Raw genomic sequence first — 19449 nt, forward strand, 5'->3', positions numbered from 1 at the left:
GGGGGGAAGCCGGTACAAATTACCGGGGCCCGGCGGTCCGGAAGGGGGCCCGGCTCCCCTCCCTCCCCCCCGTCGGCCCTGTTTAGCCCTTGCTGGGGGGGCCCAAAAAATTTTTTTCACCGGGGCCCGAACCCGCACTCAGCGGCCTTGGTCTTAGTATCAGAGGAGTAGCCTTGTTAGTTTAGATCTGTAAAAAGCGACAAAGATCCTGTGGCACTGTATAGACTAACAGACGTATTGGAGCATAAGCTTTTGTGGGTGAATACTCACTTCATCAGACGCATGTCGCATGCGTCTGACGAAGTGGGTATTCACCCACGAAAGCTTACGCTCCAATACGTCTATTAGTCTACAAGGTGCCACAGGACTCTTTGTCGCTATTAGTCTTAGCGTCTGCAAAAGCCTTTTTTTTTTTTTTAAACTAAATTATCCTGGTGCTGTTCCTGTAAACATCCCTCCCTTGCTTTTGATAAGGCCTGTTTTAGTTTTTTTGGTATTAGCATCATTGATGGTCTCAAACTATTCAGGGTGCACATACTGAGAGCTAACACTTACTCCCTCTGCTGGCAATGTAGCAGAACAAAATACATGTATAGGTCCTACTTACACAGGTAGGTATCTTAATGTCTCACTGGCAGGCTGATGAATTTAAAACACCAGAAAGCCAGAAGACACTCCTCATCAGATTTCCAAAACTTGGGTATCAACTACTGAACCCTCTAGCTGATATATTAGAACTTAGAGAAGGAAAGGGAAGATGCTAAAAAAATAATGGCTCTTCCATTTTTGCAATCTTAACATTTTTAGCAAAACCAACAGCTGTTTAAAAACAAGGAACAGAGATTAGCAGCAAGTAAAAGCTCATAGGTATTAGAGGGAAGCCCTCTTGGGGCAATGAATTTCTCATGCAACAACTATAGGCCTCATTCTGCAAACACTTAAATATATGCATAACTTTACACATGCAGGTAGTCCCGCAGAGCGTAAGTTTATATGTTTGCAGGACTGGATTCACAGAATAAGATTTCCCAAGCCTTCCAATAGATGCCATATCCACTGATAATTACAGTGAATCTTGGCCAAAAGATAAACCCTCTTCAACCAAACTGGAGCAACAAGTGTAAATTTCTAGCTATCATTTTAGACATCTGCTAGGTGGGTTTGTATCTCATGACAAAGTACACAGTGTACAAAACAGAAACATCTGTTTAGCCAGTGTACATCTTTATCTTCAATTTGGAAAGCAGGCTGAATGAGCGTACTACAGCATAGCATAACACACAAGAGACTACAGTGCTTTTTTTGTTGTTGTTTTCAATCGCGTGCCCACACTCAGGTCTGCTTGAGTACCTCAGTTCTATTCTCCTTATGACCCTTCCAGGCCAAGTGAGACCAGGTGCAACAAATGCCCCCTGGGAAAGTTCCAGCCCTTCAATTAGAAATAGGCTTTCTCATTCAGGAGCTTCAAGTGTACCCCCGCCCCATAGCAGTATTCCTGCCACTCTCTCTCTGGAGCTCCCTGCGCAAGATTGGTGTTTTGAGACCATGGGGGGTGTTAAGTGATTTTTGTATTTAGAAGTCGCTAGAACCGATGGCATAAGCAGTCAGTATTTGACAGAAAAACAAGTGCAGCCAGGCACACATACAGCATTTACACTGCAGCCCATCCTATAACCGCTCCACTTAACAATCAAGAAAAGATTTATCCCTAACGCTGCAAATGCTTAACTTGAAGATCTGCTCACATGCTTATGGTTAAACATATACATAAGAATTTGTAAAATCAGAACCTTAAAGATCAATACCCACCCTTACACCTCTTATAAAGAAAATAATTCCCAGAACCCACAAAAACTGGGTGGTTCCCCCTCTCCCCCCCCTGCATGACTGAGTTGTGAGGTTAGGGTTAAATTTCCCAGGATGCCCTGTGGTTAGAGCTCTCCCAATCAGCTATCAAGTGGTCTCTTTAAAACAAGCTGCTCTGAAGGGAAACCTGCCGTGGAGGAAGAAAAAATGCTGATAGTGAAGCACGTGTCTAACAATGGGCCCCAACTGGTGAGTATCTTCACAAATATGCACACAGTGTAAATACTTTTCTAAAGTTTAGAACAAATAGCCTTGTTTTAAAATGCACATGGGGGTAGCAGGGTTCTCCTAATACAGAAGCTCTTCCAGTTCTTGCCTTCTTGGGAGGGGCAGTCCAAAAGGGTGTTCGAGAAATCCCATTCCAGGTTTCAAAGGATGCGGCCTAGTAACAGGAATAAAACTCCATTCTCCTTAAAAGGAAGAAAGGTTTGCTGGGTTGTCTAGCCCATGCTGGTATTAGCAGGAGTAAACGCATTTGTATCACAAGGGGTATGTGCCCCGCCTCCATTCAAAGGGCTGCAGATTCAGAACAGTTTTTCCACCTGTCCTGGCTAAAAGATACCAGCTATGTTTTTAGTCTCTGTCATGTCACAAAAACAAGACAGTGGGATCTGATGATCTAGCCGTATGTACCCATAAGCCCAGGTTTAATCCTACAGATCTTGGTAGTGTCTCTTTCTGTGTCTTCATTCAGCTGAAATGTTATTTTCTAAGTTGTAATAGTGTGAGGTCACTTTGTTCCATGTCTCACGCCTGATATTCTGTTCTCTAGTCCATTTATCAACCTGGACTCGGCAATAACTCAAGTCTTCAGTAGAAATTGTGTGTGTATGTTTTGGCATGTTACTGATGTCTAATATATGGTCCTTCAGAATAGCAAGGAGGTCAGTCTGCTCTGATTCTCCTTACCCCTTCCGGGAAGAAATATCTCAAAGGACAATTCTGTAACACCTGGATTAGCTCTATTTCCGGTGTATATAACTGCTCATATTAGCTTTCTTTATAGCTGTCTGAGTAAATCGGAGACTCGTGTGTTGAGATTTATCAGGTAGTAATTTATCCCAAATCTTACTGTCTGCATCGGGGTTTGAAAGCTAACGGCTTAGGTATTAGGGGATTACAAACACTTGGACAGTCTCATGCTGATAAATGGGAGGGGATTCCCAGTGAGGAAAATGTTCCGAACCACTGGTTTGCATTTAATTTCTTTGCAATTAACGTGCTACTCTGTCAACCTTATGCGTTTTAGATAATGGAGGGAAATATGGGGGGGGGGAGGAATTGTGTCAGTATGAAGAATATTCTATATTATCCTGCACAGTCGGGAAGGAGGGGCGAAATGGAGTGCATAGACCTGTGAAGAATCTGGGGGGCAAACCAAGGTTTGCAGGGGGCAGCCACATAACAAATGACACCTCTGCTGCGGGTATGCTGTGAGGGTCCGTCTTCTGGGCTTTGAAAACAGGAATTGGTGTATGGCTAAGCATTAAGGTCTGTTCGAAATTCTAATTCCAGTGCACGGATCAGTGTGGTGCTATTCCGAAAAGTGACTCTGCCCTGTGGTGTCTAAACGTCTCTCTGTCTTCAACATCAAGTGTGCTCAATTTTACTTTCAAACTGGGGGGCAGGGGGACGGGTTTCCCTCTTCCCACCTGCCAGCCCTAAAATCTCAGCCTGGGTTGTGTAAGTCAGACTAGGTTCTTTCCTACATGTGCAGCCCACCAGTAGCAGAGGTTCATGCAGACCAGATCCTGTCCTCACTCGAGACCTGTGGAATCCTATCACTTTTCAATTATGCCTCCCTCCCCTGGAGGCAGTGGGATTGCACAGGTGCCACTGACTGGATTTTAGGACGTGATCTTGATGCTGCAGAAGGAGGACCGGAATCCGAGCTCACGCTAGCTCTTTCCTGCTGCAGGGTTAACAGGACCAAAGAGCAATAAAAACGTGTCACCACAGTCAGTGATTTATGACTTTGCATATAAACAAGGAGAGGATTTGTGGAACAGGAGACTTTATTTAAAAAAAACAAACTACCAGACACTCCTTGGAGGAGAACTGTATTTTAAATCTATATTCTAAGATATCGCTGTTGCCAGTGGCTGTCTTTACTAATGAAGGTGTGATTGTGGTTGCTCCTCTCAGAGTATAAATTCTCTTATGATACACCCGCAGGAGATTTCCAGATCTGGGAACTTTAATGGCTGTCATTCCAGCTTCCTGCATAACACTACCATTTAAAACATTGTTTGCTTTCTTAGATGGTGTATTTGGGGGGTTTAATCTTGACTCAGCAGGGTTTGTAAAGTCTCTTCTCCCGCACCCCCCTCTCCGCCAGTTTCAAAGGAGATGGATTACGCGAAACCCCGCCCCTTTTAGAAAGGAAGAAGCCTGTAACGTCACCTGGTTATAAAATCAATCTCAGTCCTTCCAAAGCTCAAACTCTGCTTATTGCTCATTGATATTCTTTTTCAGGATGGGAGATCCCACAGCTGTCAGCCAATAAAAAGAACCACCAAGAACAGAGGTTGCATTCAAATGAAAGAGCTTTGCCTCATCTCAGAAGAGAAAACCGGTCCTTTACTCCTCTCCAGTTAGCAGCAGCAGCATTATTATTATTTATTAATTATCTAAGAGCCCCCAATCATGGACCAGGACCCCACTATGCTAGGTGTTGTACAAACACAAAACAGAGTCCCTGCCCCACAGCTTACAGTCTCAAAAAACCCACAGAAAACTGATCTGAAAGGGGACACTTCACCCTCCACAGGCTGTGTTGATGTTTTTTCTCAGATATTCTCGTTGCCTGGTTCAGAGATCTCACTAACCCCTAGATCTGGGATGGCTTTTACACTGGTTTCAACCTTCTAAGGCTTGATTTCTCTACTTAACATGCCTCCTTTCAAGGTAGCTAGGGCTGCGTTGAAGGCCTACAAGGAACTGAGCCCACACCCTGACTGTCAGGTGCCTGGAAGCTCATTCTGCTGCTGTTCTAACATTATCTAAAGGCTGATCCTCTTTGGCTGTGAATTCCAGACTGTTTCTTTTGTATAGGACATGTTGCATGTATTAGTCCTATCAGCAATTGGCCCGCTAAATATTAGAGCAGTCAACTGCCACCCTATGGTGGCCATTTTGAATGCAGCTGACCAACCTCTGTGGACTACAGAGGAGCCAATTTCTGTCAGGGTGGCTTTTAGGCCTCTATTAATCCTACACCAGCTTCCACAAACAATGTATTCGTGGGGCACAGCATTGCTACCCTGTTTCAATACATGCGGTAAATAAAAAGGCTTGAGTTACTTGCCCCCTGTTTGTCCTAGCCTTGACTAATGGAAGCCCTAAATAGACAGTATGGCATCTGCTAGTGGACTAAAGAAAGGCTTGTATATTATGAGACAATGGACTGGTGACTATAGGTGTTGACAGATGATGCAAACAATGCCCCAGCCCCATGTTGGACAATGGGAACTGGCTTCCCAATGACAGTAGCCGACAGGGCACCAGGCATCAAGGAGGATCGCATATTAACTCACAATAAGGATTAAATGAAGATGCGAAAGGTGTGTGTTTGCAGGAAAAGATGCCTAGTAAAATGTCCAAGCAGTCTTATTGGGGCATGCAGGGCTATATTATACGGCTAGGGGAACATAGACGCAGGCCACCAGAGATGGCTATCCAATCCCTTAGGGAAAAGGTAATTTGCACACACCCTTTTGCTAAAAGCTTCGCTAAGGATCTCAGCCTGAACAGATGTTGAGCAACAGCCTCAGTAGCTTGTCTTCCTGAGGATACAAATAAAACAGCGAGGAGTCTGGTGGCACCTTAAAGACTAACAGATTTATTTGGGCATAAGCTTTCACTCCTCGTTGTTGTTGTGGATACAACTAACACAGCTACCCCTCTGATACTTGAGGATACCACTGACTTTCTCTCTTAATCCCCCCCCCCCCCCCCCCCCCTTAGGGATGTATCAAATCTTCATGTTTGTTAAGATTTTCTTAATAATTTGAGTCCAGTTCCTGAACTCTGGGTGAGCTTTAGATTTGTTGCCCTCCCCCCCTCCCTCCCCAGAGGGAATAAAAGAGAACTCGCTTTCTTGTTTGGAGGGCTGGAAAGCATCCATAGGATGGTATGGCCAGCTCTCTTTCGGTGCTTGTGCCACAGAGACTTGTTGATTCTGATTTTCTTGGAATTTGTGGAACATTTAGTAACTCTATTATGCTGTCATCTGCCTTGTGCATTGGGAATTATGAGATGCTTGCTAGTGTTAAGTCACATGTGATCGAATAATCAAGAGCCTCTAGAGAGAAAATAAATGAGTGGACCGTTTAGGGAAATTTGACTTAATAATCACTTCTGGACTATTTTGACCTGCTAAAAAATAAAGTCTCTTCCTTTTGGAAGGATGTGACAATTCATATATAAAACCTACCCCTTTCACAAATCTCTTATTGGCTGGGGAACTGCTCTTTTCTGCAGGGTAACTGTTTTTTTTTTTAATTCATTTACTTTAATCAAACTTTAGATTTGTCAATAAAGGATCAAAGTCCCCTTCTACAATAACTGGTCTTGATCTTCTACATCTATTGTTCTCTAGAGAAGCAATTAAGAGGGGTGATTCAGATAGAGGCAACGAATCACAGATTTAATTTATAGTCTGATAAAGAAGTCATTGCTTTAGCATCTGATCGGGCAAACAGTAACTCCGGCATGTACTCCTACTGAGACTATATGAGAGAGTGAATGTGTGCATGGAAAGAACTGTTTGCAGGATTGGGTCTTTACTCTCCAAGACCCAATTAATTTGATTCTGCACCTTTGACTTTTAAGTGCAACTTCCACCTGTAAATATTGTTTGTAATTAACACAGAGGAGCTAAGCCAATTGTGATATTCATGATGCTCTGAGGTCACTCATAACTAATGAACGTTCTGCTTGTGTGTTTCTTTTGCTGTAGTTACATTTTTATACGGAGACGCCGCCTGCAAAATGAGTTATAAAATCTAAATGTATGCTGCCTTCATAAATTGCACCTCCTTTCAGTAACTGTAGAAAGTATGGATTCCTGTAGTCAGTATTTGCTATACTTTGTTTTATCTTTGGGGCCTCCTTTGCATCTCTTGATTTTTCTTTGCTTGCCCCATACAAGCAAGCTAAGAGCTGACAGCACCCTGGGGTTTTAATGGAAGAAACAAATTCCTACATTTCTCATTATGTTCTGATAAATGCCCGCTTTGAGTGCAAACGTGTAAACTAAACAGACCAACAAAACAGTGACTGCTTGGAAGGGAAGTGTGGCTGAGCAATAAACTGTGTCTATTAGCTCTGGTCAGATGAGCTTCTCCCCCCCAAGTGAAGAAAATGTTTTTCCCTCCGTGAAATCTTGCCTACAACTACAAAACGTCATCTGATTTTAAACGCTCGCAATTCCCTCTAGCTGTTCACATGCCACTTCTCAAGCTCTATTTTCAGACAGTCCGCTTCCAAGGCCAGAAGGGACCACTGTGATCAACTAGTCTGACCTCCTGTAGAGCATAGGCCAGAGAACGTCCTCAAAAATAATTCCTAGAGCAGATGTTAAATCAAGATTGGATTTTTGTTTTTTTAAAAATCAGTGATGGAGAACCCACCATAACCTGTGATGAGTTGTTCCAATGGTTCATTACTCTTGCTGTTTAAATGTACACCTTATTTCCAGTCTGAACTTGTCTAGCTTCAACTTCCAGCCATTGGATTGTGTTATACCTGAAGAGCCCACTATTAAATCTTTGTTCCACAGGTAGATACTTACAGACTGCGATCAAGTCACCCCTTAACCTTCTCTTTGTTCAATTAAATAGATTCTAGGAGCTCTATCACTGTAAGGCAGGTTTTCTAATCCTTTAATTGTTCTTGTGGTGCTTCACTGACCCCTCCCCAATTTATCAGCATCCCTCTTGAACTGTGGACACCAGGATTGCAATAGCTGGCACACCAGTGCCAAAGACAGAGGTAAAATACCTCGACTGCTACTACGTGAGACTCTGCTGTTTATGCATCCAAGGACTGCAGCAGCCCTTGTGGCCACGGGGTCGCACTGGGAGCTCATGTTCAGCTTGATGATCCCCAAGTCTTTTCCGCTGCTTCCCAGGATAGAGTCCCCCATCCTGTAAGTGTGGCCTTCAGGATTTGCTCCTAGATTTTTTCCGTTTACATTTTGCCATAGCAAAACACACGTTGTTTGCTTGTATCCGGATCGCTCTGTATCAGTGACCTATCCTCGTCATTATTTCCCACGCTCCCAACTTCTCACCTGTAAGCATTATCTGGTTTTGTTTGTTTGTTTTTTGCCTTCCACTTCCTACATAAATAGTGTAGGGCAAGAACTGATCCCTGTGGGAACCCACAAGAAACATCCAGTCAATGACGACTGCCTGTTTACAATTACATTTTGAGACCTATCAGTAAGCCAGTTTTTAATCCATTTAAATGTGTGCCTGCTTAGTTTTATCTTTCTAATTTTTTAAATCAAAATCTCATGTGGTACCAAGTCAAACGCCTTACAGAAGTCTAACACTATTACCTTTATCAACCAAACTTGTAATCTCTTCCCCCACCCCCTCAAAAATAATCAAGTTAGTTTGACAGGATCTGTTTTTCCATAAACCCATGTTGATCGCCATTAGTTATGTTCCCTCCTGTAGCGGGGCAGTCACCCCGCTCTGGCTAAGAAGGGGTTAAAAGCCAGTCCTTGGAGAGAGCCGGGGCTGAGAGAAAAGGCTAGGCTGATTGGGGAAACAGCCACAGCTGGGGCCACGCCCCAATCAGACCACAGCTGGCCCTATAAAAGGGCTGTGAGCCAGGCCCTCAGCCACACACTCTCTAGCTTATGAGAGAGAAGGACCTGGCTGCCTAGGAGCTAGGTAGGGTACCTGAGGTGGAGTAGTGCTGGGAAAGGGCAGAGGCAGCTGGGGAGCTCCAGCCTAGAAAAGCCCCAGGCTGCAGGCCTTGTTAAGGGCCTACAAAAGGTACTGGGACTGCAGAGGGGCAGCCCAGAGATAGGCAGAGGCAGCTGGTCCAACCCCCCTTGCCGATGATCAGTGGTTTATAGACTGCAGTCTGTCCCAGGGAGCAGGGGCTAGATGATGACTGGCAGTAGCCACTGAGGATAGGGGGTTGGGGGTTCCCCTGGGAGGGGAAACGCAGATTGTGGGTTACTGCAGGGGGCAGAACCCTGATGTAAAAGGGCACCGGGGTTCGGGAGGGACACGGGGGCCAGCAGCAGGTGAGACACCAGCCTGCAGAGGGCACTCTGGGGCTGGTGAAGAGCTAATTCCCAGGACTACCAGCAGGAGGTGCCAGGCCGGTGAGTCGTTGCCCCACCACACCACTTTTAATTCTTTATTATTTGAGTCCCCATTAACCACACCATTATCTTGCCCAGGATCAATATAATTAACTGGGTTGTCCCATCTACCTTTTTTTAATATTGGCACAACAACAGTTTTCTTCCAGACTTTGGGAATTTCCCTCATGTTCCAAGACTTCAACATTCATAGTCCAATGAGCACCTCAACTTGCATCCAAGAGTTTAAAAAAAAGCTAGTAATCTGGCCTCACTAACTTAAAAATGTCTAACTTAGCAGCTGCTGTTTAATATCCTCCTGAGATACTAGTGGAATGGAAAGTAGTATATGACATGACTACATCATCTATATTTTCCTCAAACACAGAATAGAAACATTTCTGTATTGGCAATAATTCTACAACTTCCATCTAGTAATGGACCACAAGCCTTGTTAGGATTCTTTGTTCCTAATGTACTTAAACTCCTTTTTATTGTCCTTAACTTTGCTGATCATAGATGTCCCCTTGTGTCCCTTTGCTTCCCTTATCAATTTTCTACAATTCCTAGTGTCTGATTTATATTCATTACTATCAACTTCTCCTTTATTCTACTTGTTACTACTTTTTTTTTTTTATAGCTACTTTCACTTCCCCTCTGAGCCAGGTAGCAGCCCTAATGAGTGGTGCCCCTTCTTCCCACTAAAGCTTCTTGGAAAAAAGAAACTCTAACGTTAACTTTATGTACGTTTATACATGAAACCTGACTAGACCCCCAAAATGCTGCTTTTCCCCCTGCCTCTAGCTGCATGGCTTTTTGCATCACATTTATGCAAGCTCAATCCCCTGCTGTATGTGGATTCCAAACTGATGAAATTGGCACGGTAAGGAGCCTCCATTTCCAGTAAGTAGGTCATTAACTGAACAAGAACGATATGCAAAAGCATGAGTGTAACTTGCTGGAATTTTGATCAAGGATGTCCAGCATCTGCTCTGGATGACTCTACGCTAACTGAAGTAGCTGGGCAAAGAGGAGAAGAGTTTTTAGCAGGTTGGACATATTAAAATAAACACCTGCGAATAGGGCAGGTGTGGTGAAATGTAGGAAACTCCCGCCAAGTGCTCTGGATTTTCAGTTTAAAAATAATGATGCTTTTAATTTGGCTTTCAAGGGGGGAGGGTAGGGGAGGGGGAAGCATTCCTAAACTACAAAAGGAGTGACTATCCCCCCCGCCAAACCGTCACTATTTAAATCTCCTTCTCATTGAATAAGGATTACTAATCACAAATTTCCCTCTCTCCCCACTTTATGTCCAAACTCAGGTAGATGTGGAAGGGATGAGAGGCCAGAAGAAAACCTCTTTGAATGCAATATCTAAGAAAATTTGAAAATTAGACTTCATCAGCTCGGTTATTGTACAGCACGGTATTTAAAGCTGCGTAAGTCGTGGGTCCTAAACTTGCTTCTAGCACCACTGCAGCCAATAACTCTAATCTTAAAACATTTCCAGACAGGCCTCTAAGCACTTTTACAGGTAATGAAACTTTTTTTTTTAATTATAGCTCTGGCCGTGCTTAGGAATTAAAGGAATAGTCCCTCTATTTCCCAGCCACTAGACTGATTCAACATATTACATAATTTGTATGCTCCTGTAAGCCTACTAGGTATTATAAGGGTAGATGGCTAGTCTTTAAAATACGGATGTTTTACAGATAAATTGACACACAGGAGAACGTGTGATATTAACCCCAGCATCCAGTGACGAGGCCTGCGGAAAAAAATAAGGCTGCAATATCCATTATTAGGCATACTTTCCCTTCCAGGTGGTCTGAATTATTTTTCTCCCTGCTGACAATAGAAGTGCTAGAGTCACTTTGACTAGCTGCCTGTACAAACTGTTCCATGCTTTCAGACTTCTGATGCATGCTTACATGTGTATTTCTCTGCAAAATGGTAGCACAGAATTAGTACAATTCATTCCACATAGGAGTTAAAATAAACAAGTTCTGACATCTCTCTTCTTGTATTTCCATAATCCAGTGAAGTAAAGGGCTGGAAATGCTAAATCTACAGTAGAGAGACAAGGTGGATGATTGTGTCTCCCTCTCATAACCTGGGACCAACAGGGCTACAACAACAAATCTACTGTACACAGTCAGGTAACGCATTTGGAAAGAGGGATAGGAGAACGATGAGAAAACGGGCAACAAAAGTTAAATATGGTAACAGACACAGCGATGCTCAATGTGCCTTCAATGACATGTGATTAGGACCTCAGCTGTGTCTCCCTTGTGATCATTCAAGGTCCCATGTTACTTTTTAAGTGTTCCTCTATAACTTGACTTTTAAAAAACTACTTTAAAACAATTTCTGTTTCTGGCAAACCACTCTCTGATAGTGTGGTTTTGAAGTTTTTTGAAATCCTTTTTAAAAATGGTTCTTATAAGAAAAACACTTTAAGAACTATTTTTTTAAATTTTTATTAAGGACCTTTTCAGCAAGGAAGAAACTGAATGATTAAAGAAAATACTGGGGGGAAATGTTCCCTCCCCCACCCCCCCCCCCCCACCCAATCGTCATAGGTGTTACTTGTAACTATAGTACATACCAAATTTTGACAGAAGTATAATTTTCATGTTGACTGGATCCCTTTAATTCCAATGTCTTTGGGCAGAATTAATATTTACCGCTCTAAATCCCTCCAGCAGGTTTAATTGAATATGATGATCTTCACTCCCTTCTCCTAAATAGCTGAAGATATTTCAAGAGGCTGCTAAATAGTTGTCTTGTTTCACCCCAGAGGTGGCTGCATTTCAGTGGTGAGTGATGTGCTTCTTAAAATATCCCTCCCCTATATCACAAGGTTGCTGTGAGGTTTAGTCATTTGAGACCCAAAAAGAGCACTAGTCTCTACTCCACTCTATCCCTTTCCCTACTTTATCACTTTTATTGCTCAAATTATTTTAACATGTCCATTTTCTCAAATACTCATAACGAGCAAGTGGTCTGCAAGGCACTATGCAAAGCTGGTGACCTGGAAAGTACGTCGGCCATTCCACCCATGCTATTAGAGTGTAGTGGGTGACAAGTGGCTCACAGATCGAAGGACAGGATACCTTACAGGCTTACACACTTTAACATCCAACTGGCATTTTGCAAACCCTGCTCGCTCTCGCATTCCTAAAACCAGAGCCAGCTGGCAACAAAACTTCCCATCAAACATATAAGCAGCGCAAGGGCACCCTCAGGAGCCCTTCTGCCAGAGCCACTCCTTATCACCGGTACAGGGTGTGCTCACAGAACCGCTTTCAGCTCCAAAACATGTGGGACAAATGCACCTGGCACCTTTTCCACTGGCAACATCTGCAGAAATGACCTGGTGGTAAAGGGTGAGCACAGAGCATGCACCTCTTTCCTGATAGTTAGACTTGGCAGAACACTCTATAGTCGTATGTAAATATGTATAAAATATGAATATTGATTATTTTTAAGTAGGGCTGTCAATTAATCGCAGTTAATTCATGCGATTAACTTAAAAATTAATCGCAGTTTTAATCACACTGTTAAACAATAGGATACCAATTGAAATGTATTACATATTTTTGGATGGGGTGTTTTCTACATTTTCAAATATACTGACTTCTATTACAACACAGAATACAAAGTGTACACTGCTCACTTTATATTTTTGATTACAAATATTTCCATGGTAAAAATGATAAAAGAAATTGTATTTTTTCAATTCACCTCATACAAGTACTGTAGTGCAATCTCTTTATCATGAAAGTGCAACTTACAAATGTGGATTTTGGTTTTTTTTGGTTACATAACTGCACTCAAAAACAAAACAATGCAAAACTTTAGAGCCAAGTCCACTCACTCCTACTTCTTAGTCAGCCGATCGCTAAGGGCTGGTCTATACTTAGCCGCTAGTTCGGCGGCTGGAAATCGAACTTCCTGGTTCGATTTATCGCGTCTGGTCTGGATGCGATAAATCGAACCAGGAAGTGCTCGCCGTCGACTGCGGTACTCCAGCTCAACGAGAGGAGTACCGCGGAGTCGACGGGGGAGCCTGCCTGCCGCGTGTGGACCGCGTCTGAACCGCGGTAAGTTCGAAGTAAGGTATGTCGACTTCAGCTACGTTATTCACGTAGCTGAAGTTGCGTACCTTACTTCGACTTGGGGGGTTAGTGTAGACCAGGCCTAAGACAAACAAGTATAAGGGGTAGCCATGTTAGTCTGTAGCTACAAAAATAACAAGGCGTCCGGTGGCACCTTAAAGACTAACAGATTTATTTGGGCATAAGCTTTTGTGGGTAAAAAACCCACTTCTTCAGATGCAAAGACAAACAAGCTTGCTACATTTACAGGAGATAATGCTGCCCACTTCTTGTTTACAGTGTCACCAGAAAGTGAGAACAGGTGTTTGCATGGGACTTTTGTAACCAGCATTGCAAGGTATTTACGTGCCAGATCTGCTAAATATTCGTAGGCTCTTTCATGCTTCGGCCACCATTCCGGAGGACATGCTTCCATGTTGATGACGCTCGTTTAAAAAAATAAAGCGTTAATTAAATTTGTGACTGAACTCCTTGGGGGAGAACTGTAGGTCTCCGGCTCTGTTACCCGCATTCTGCCATATATTTCATGGTATTGTAATCTGGGATGATGATTAGCACATGTTGTTCGTTTTTAAAAACACTTTCACTGTAGCTTTGACAAAACACAAAGAAGGTACCAATGTGAGATTTCTAAAGATAGCTGCAGCACTGCACCCAAGGTTTAAGAATCTGAAGTGCCTTCCAAAATCTGAGGGGGACGAGGTGTAGAACATGCTTTCAGAAGTCTTAAAAAAGCAACACTCCGATGTGTAAACTACAGAACCTGAACCACCGTGAAACAAAATCAACCACCTGCTGGTGGCATCTGACACAGAGGATGAAAATGAACATGCGTCCGTCCGCACTGCTTTCGATTGTTATCAAGCAGAACCCATCATCGGCATGGACGCATATGCCCTGGAACGGTGGTTGAAGCATGAAGAGACACGAATCTTTAGTGCATCTGGCATGTAACTATCTTGTGACGCCAGGTACAACAGTGCCATGCGAACACCTGTTCTCACTTTCAGGTGACCTTGTGAACAAGAAGCAGGCAGCATTATCTCTGGCAAATATAAACAAACTTGTTTGAGTGATTGGCTGAACAAGAAATAGGACTGATTGGACTTGTAGGCTCTAAAATTTTTACATTGTTTTATTTTTAATGCAGTTTTTTGTACATAATTCTACATTTGTAAGTTCAACTTTCATGGTAAAGAAATTGCAGTACAGTACTTGTATTAGGTGAATTGAAAAATACTTTTTTTACAGTGCAAATATTTGTAATCAGAAAGTGAATACTGTACAACTTGTATTCTGTTGTAACTCAATATATTTGAAAATGTAGAAAGCATCAAAATATTTAAATAAATGGCATTCTATTTTAACTGTGCGATTAATCGCGATTAATTTTTTAAATCTCTTGACGCCCTATTTTTAAGCATTTTTTTTTCTGGCTTTTATCTACTTAAATTTTCCAGTTGTGAAAAACTGCAGGGAGTGGCCAAACAATCATTTTGAGACCCTGTGACTCAAAAAGTTAAAGCAGAAATTGTCAACATTACATGTCAAAATATACCAAATAAATATCCTTAAATCTAACTCTAAAGTTTTTTCAAGCAGCTTTTTCTTTCTTTGCCTATATGTACATTTTGATTATCATCAATAGAAAAACATGTTCATTGGCTTGTGTGGGCCGTGAAATCAACTTTTACTGACACTTACCAATTAAAAATCTAATGCTGCCAAGGCTACCAATAGGTAATACAGAGAGTGATGTTGGAAGCTGCTTTATCAAAAGCACGGGTATAGTGCCACCAATGGCATCTGCTTAAGTTAGCAAAAGACAGGGGGAACCCTAAGCTATAACCACTCCCACTTAGTCAGCTGTTCAAAATACTGGTCAGTTCTAAGTGATTATTAGCCGAGCAGCAATCTTCCACCCCTTAATCTTCAGTTTCACATTCTGTTTTCTCACCCTGGGAAAATTGCTCTGATAGTTGTGAGAAAACTGAAATATCTTCCTTTGTCGTGTGAGAGAGATTCCCTTTTTTTTTAAGTGCAAAATGTGTTCTCGATTCTTAACACAGCTCTGTTAGAGGGGCCAATCCCATAATAAAAAATATACTATCCTGTTCCATACAACACACAGAACAAAGGGACCATAATTAACCCTCTTTGAAAAAAGGGGGGGGAACCCTACAAACTAAAAGGGCAGAATTCCTGCAAGTAACTTAACATTTGCAGTTCTGCCCACCTAGACAAACTCACTAGTTTCAAACCTCCTTGACTACACCAAGCATTACTGTATACTGCTTTTGCAAATTCTCTCCTAGCCAAGTGACTATGTAAGGACAATATGTTGCTGGCAAGATGTTCTGAAATAGCACTGTGGAGGAAAAGTGGATATTACATAACTAACCTGAATCTTTACAAGGCTTCGAAGAGGTTAATTTTATACCAGCAGCAACCCATAGGGGTGCTATACACAAAAATGATAAACATGAGTTACTATTTTTTTATATCTGTTCAGTTACTATTTAGAGCAGGAAAAAATTAAATGAACAATGGAATATAAATAAAATGTAACATTCAACATGTGCACGTCCTTTGATCAAAGTCCATAAGTACACATGTCAGTGAGTCACACGTGACTAGCTTCTCACCTTATCAGCATCCCATTTTAACTTGATTTAAAAAAAAACTAAACAGAAATCACTGAAATAAAGAACTGGGATGTAAGTAAATTTACTATCTCACACTCTGATCTCAGTATAATATTGTAATCAGAACTTCTCTAACAAAAAACCTGTAAGTGTCTACAAGCTGATTTTTTTTAAAATATGGATTTAAAAAGTAAACAGCAACTGATGTTACAATAAATATCTATGCTATAACATTAACTCAGACTTGTAGCCTCTGACTTTCATGTGTTTAGCAAGGAATCTATGTAATAAGGGATTTCCTCACTTTCTTTTTCTGTAGTAGCCTATTAGTTGTGACAGCCATGTATTCCATATCTGGCACTGATTCTAATTCTTCTGTACTGTAATTTCCTCAAACAGATAATCTTCTAGACTATTTTGCATACATCAAGGTGGCATTAACTTCTGGGATACAGAAATGATACTTGGATATAAATTCTAGGCTTCCAGTTCTTTCTGTTCACTTTTTTTTTAGTGCATTTTCTTTAGGGTGGGAAATAATTCCATACATAGGAATGTAGTTTTAGTTTCTTGAATAACAAAACTAAGCAAATCATGTCTTCCCAGTGATCTGCTTAATGTTTGAGATGCTAGAATTCTGTATCTTCTCATGAGCCTCCTTCTTAACTTATATTTTACCTGCCACAAAACTTTGGAATTCTAGCACTGGAATTCTGAACCTTAATGTGTTTATAAGCACATTAATGAAAAGAAATCTATATAAGACTGTTCTCTCAATTAACAAAGCAACTTTACCGAGGATGGTCTCTACCCTCAAATCTATTGCCTACGCATTTTTGATGGAATAGGAATATTTTATTTCCAATTACGTACAAATACGTGGTATCTTAAAAAAAAAATTTGATCTTTCATTTAAACCATGGACGAGACTTGCTCTGGTACATACCTTGGTCACTAAGTTGACATATCTCTTTTCACTGCATTGGTGAAGAAAGGCACCAAAACCAAATTAAATATAATCTTTGTCAATGTTTCAGAACAAGTTGTTGGAAATGACTTAAGGAGCAGGGATTCCAGAGTTGAATGGCGGGAGCTATTCAATAAATACATTTTATTTTGACAAGCCTGGAAAGGTAACTTCATATGCAATATTAAATGATCTAACATATGTTATGCCTTTATTTCAGTCTGAAGAATATGACTATTTCAATATAGTTTCTTGAGGTCAGGGAAGGCTGTTGATGACTCAATTCAAAAGTAATGTAAACTTAAAGGCACTCGTATGATGGAGCTGAGAGTGGGATGGATGGAAAAGGGATTCAAGAATGAGCCTATTCACTGAAATAATGTTTTGTGGGTTGGCTACTTGTCCACTCCCATTTTATTGGTACTGAAGGGAACTGACAGGGCTATTGCTGGGAAACGCAAAACGCTAGGTTAAAACCAGAAATGGGCTTCTTTCCCTTTACTAGGCAAACTTACTTAGAATTCTTTTTCTACTAGGCATCTGGTCCTGCTTGATCAGTTTTTCCAACTCTGTGGCTGGGGGAATCTCACAAAAAACCCACCCCACCCCACCCACCTTCCATCGCTCCATTTCCCTACTGCACAGGAGGCAGGATTCCCCCCCTATGAGCTGCAGCTCAGCAGGTTGGGGTCTCATTAGTGACAAGTCCTGTGAGCATCCTCTTGTTCTATTTTATATGATCAAACTTCTTTGGCTCCTTCTGTTGGAAACTTTTTTACATTTCTCCACTTGGCTGGAAAAGATGTTTGCAGCCAATCCAAATTGGGAATAAATTATATAAACACCTCTGTTACAAAAGCAAAAATAGGGGTGGGGGAAATATGAGAGCAACCCCTTGAGTTAAAGGATACACTTACCCTCTCACCATGTCCTTTCCCACTGCACTTAGTCAAAGTGTATTGATTGACACTCAAGTTGCAGGACAGACTGCCCTAAAGTTCTAGGAACACCTTCCCAAGTGTCCGCTGCTGGCAATGTCTCTAATCCACCCCCAGAAACTATCTGATGGCTGCAAAATGCAAGAATAAGCAGCTTCCATATGAAATCCGAACCAGCCAGCTCAAAGCTCATCTTGTGTACCCAGGAACCTCGTCGCCGACAAATAGGTGCATCTACGTGCAACTCCTACTTATTCCATTCAAGACCTGTCTGAGATGATTATTGCATTCCCCAGCATTTTTACAATTTAAAAAAAAAAATCGCCCATCACTTTTTCCCCCCCTTGGGATACAAAGCAGTCTGAGTCCTGAACAACCAAAGGTTTAACAAGAGAGAGCCCTCTCTCCAAGTCCCCAGGGCTTCTAAAAAATCAGTACTGCCCCAATCCCCCACAGCCTGGTTTAGAGGCGAAATAAAACAAAAGCTTTCCAATGCAGAGTCCCAGCGATCTGCTATCACACTCACTGCCTCTGAGCAAAACTTACCAAATATTAAATGGGGGTGGGAGGTGTCGGTGGAAAATGATCTCAATACTGGCACCAGAACAATACTTTCTCATGGAAACATGGGTGTATATTTAATTCCTAGTGACTCCACTCAAGTTTCACCTTCCATCCCCTGCAGAGACCTTTTTTTAAAAAAAGTTTGGTTTAATGTTGCACTTGAAATTATCCGCTGTTTGGATGCATGTTGCCTATTTTGCAAATCTATACAGTAATGCATGCATCTGCTCTTCAACATTCTTTATCTGTCCTGACTATGCAAAAGGCAAAAAGAGCTCGGTAATCCCAGCAGAAGAATGCAAATAACGTCAATGCACAGCTGAACTGCAAGCCCTGCCTTACAGGAACTGTGTGTGTGAGTGTGCCTGTGTGTGTCTGCAAAAAAGGCACATACTAAACAGGAAATGCAACTGAAAGCTATTGAAAGCCTCAAACTTCAAAATGCAATTGCATCCCGAAAATTGTATTCATGCACTTGAAAATGCATGCATGCCTTTTTGCATATTTTGCAAGGAACAGAAGTCGGATCCTTACCTCTCGGCTGAGACATTTTCCCCTTTGCTTTGATGGGGGAGGGGAGCACAAAAGACTTTGCCTTGCCTCTCTTCTGTAGCTAGTTTTGCAACAAAGATGCAAACTGCAAGCGCTCAATCTTCATGCAACTGGAGTTTTTCTGACTTGCTGCAGCAGATCTCTTTGCAGAGAGGGGCGGTGCAATTGCACACCTTGCAAAACAGATTGCAAAGTAATTTTTTTCCCAATTGCAATGGAAGGGAAGGCTCTGCTGCACCTACATGATGGGCCAGGGCTGGCAGCTAAAAGCTCCAAACTTGGATCTGAGTATCTTAGTGCGCAGACGTCCTTCCTACGAGCACCGCGGTGATCACTGGGTAATGTAGTTTCCCGGAGAAGTCCATGGAACGCTGCCTTAAGGGGGAGACAGTTGCCGTGGTGCGTTGCAAAAATTGCACGGCACAGTCGATCTGGATGCATTGCAAAAATAATCGTCTCGTTCACACTG

At 42.0% G+C, this 19449-nt stretch overlaps 1 protein-coding gene across 1 annotated transcript in view; it reads right to left on the bottom strand.

Moving 5' to 3' along the window:
• The window catches only part of MAP2K6 (mitogen-activated protein kinase kinase 6), a 79242-nt gene extending 59998 nt beyond the window's left edge, over positions 1-19244 (bottom strand). The window contains exon 1 of the mRNA XM_026654447.1: positions 18963-19244. Within this exon, the coding sequence (XP_026510232.1) occupies positions 18963-18978 (16 nt within the window). The 5' untranslated portion in view covers positions 18979-19244. The remainder of the gene's footprint in view (positions 1-18962) is intronic.
• Between the last annotated feature and the right edge of the window lie 205 nt (positions 19245-19449).

This window comes from Terrapene carolina, unplaced genomic scaffold (genome assembly GCF_002925995.2).
Source record: "Terrapene carolina triunguis isolate 2854851 unplaced genomic scaffold, T_m_triunguis-2.0 Scaffold192, whole genome shotgun sequence".
Classification (NCBI taxonomy): Eukaryota; Metazoa; Chordata; order Testudines; family Emydidae; genus Terrapene; species Terrapene triunguis.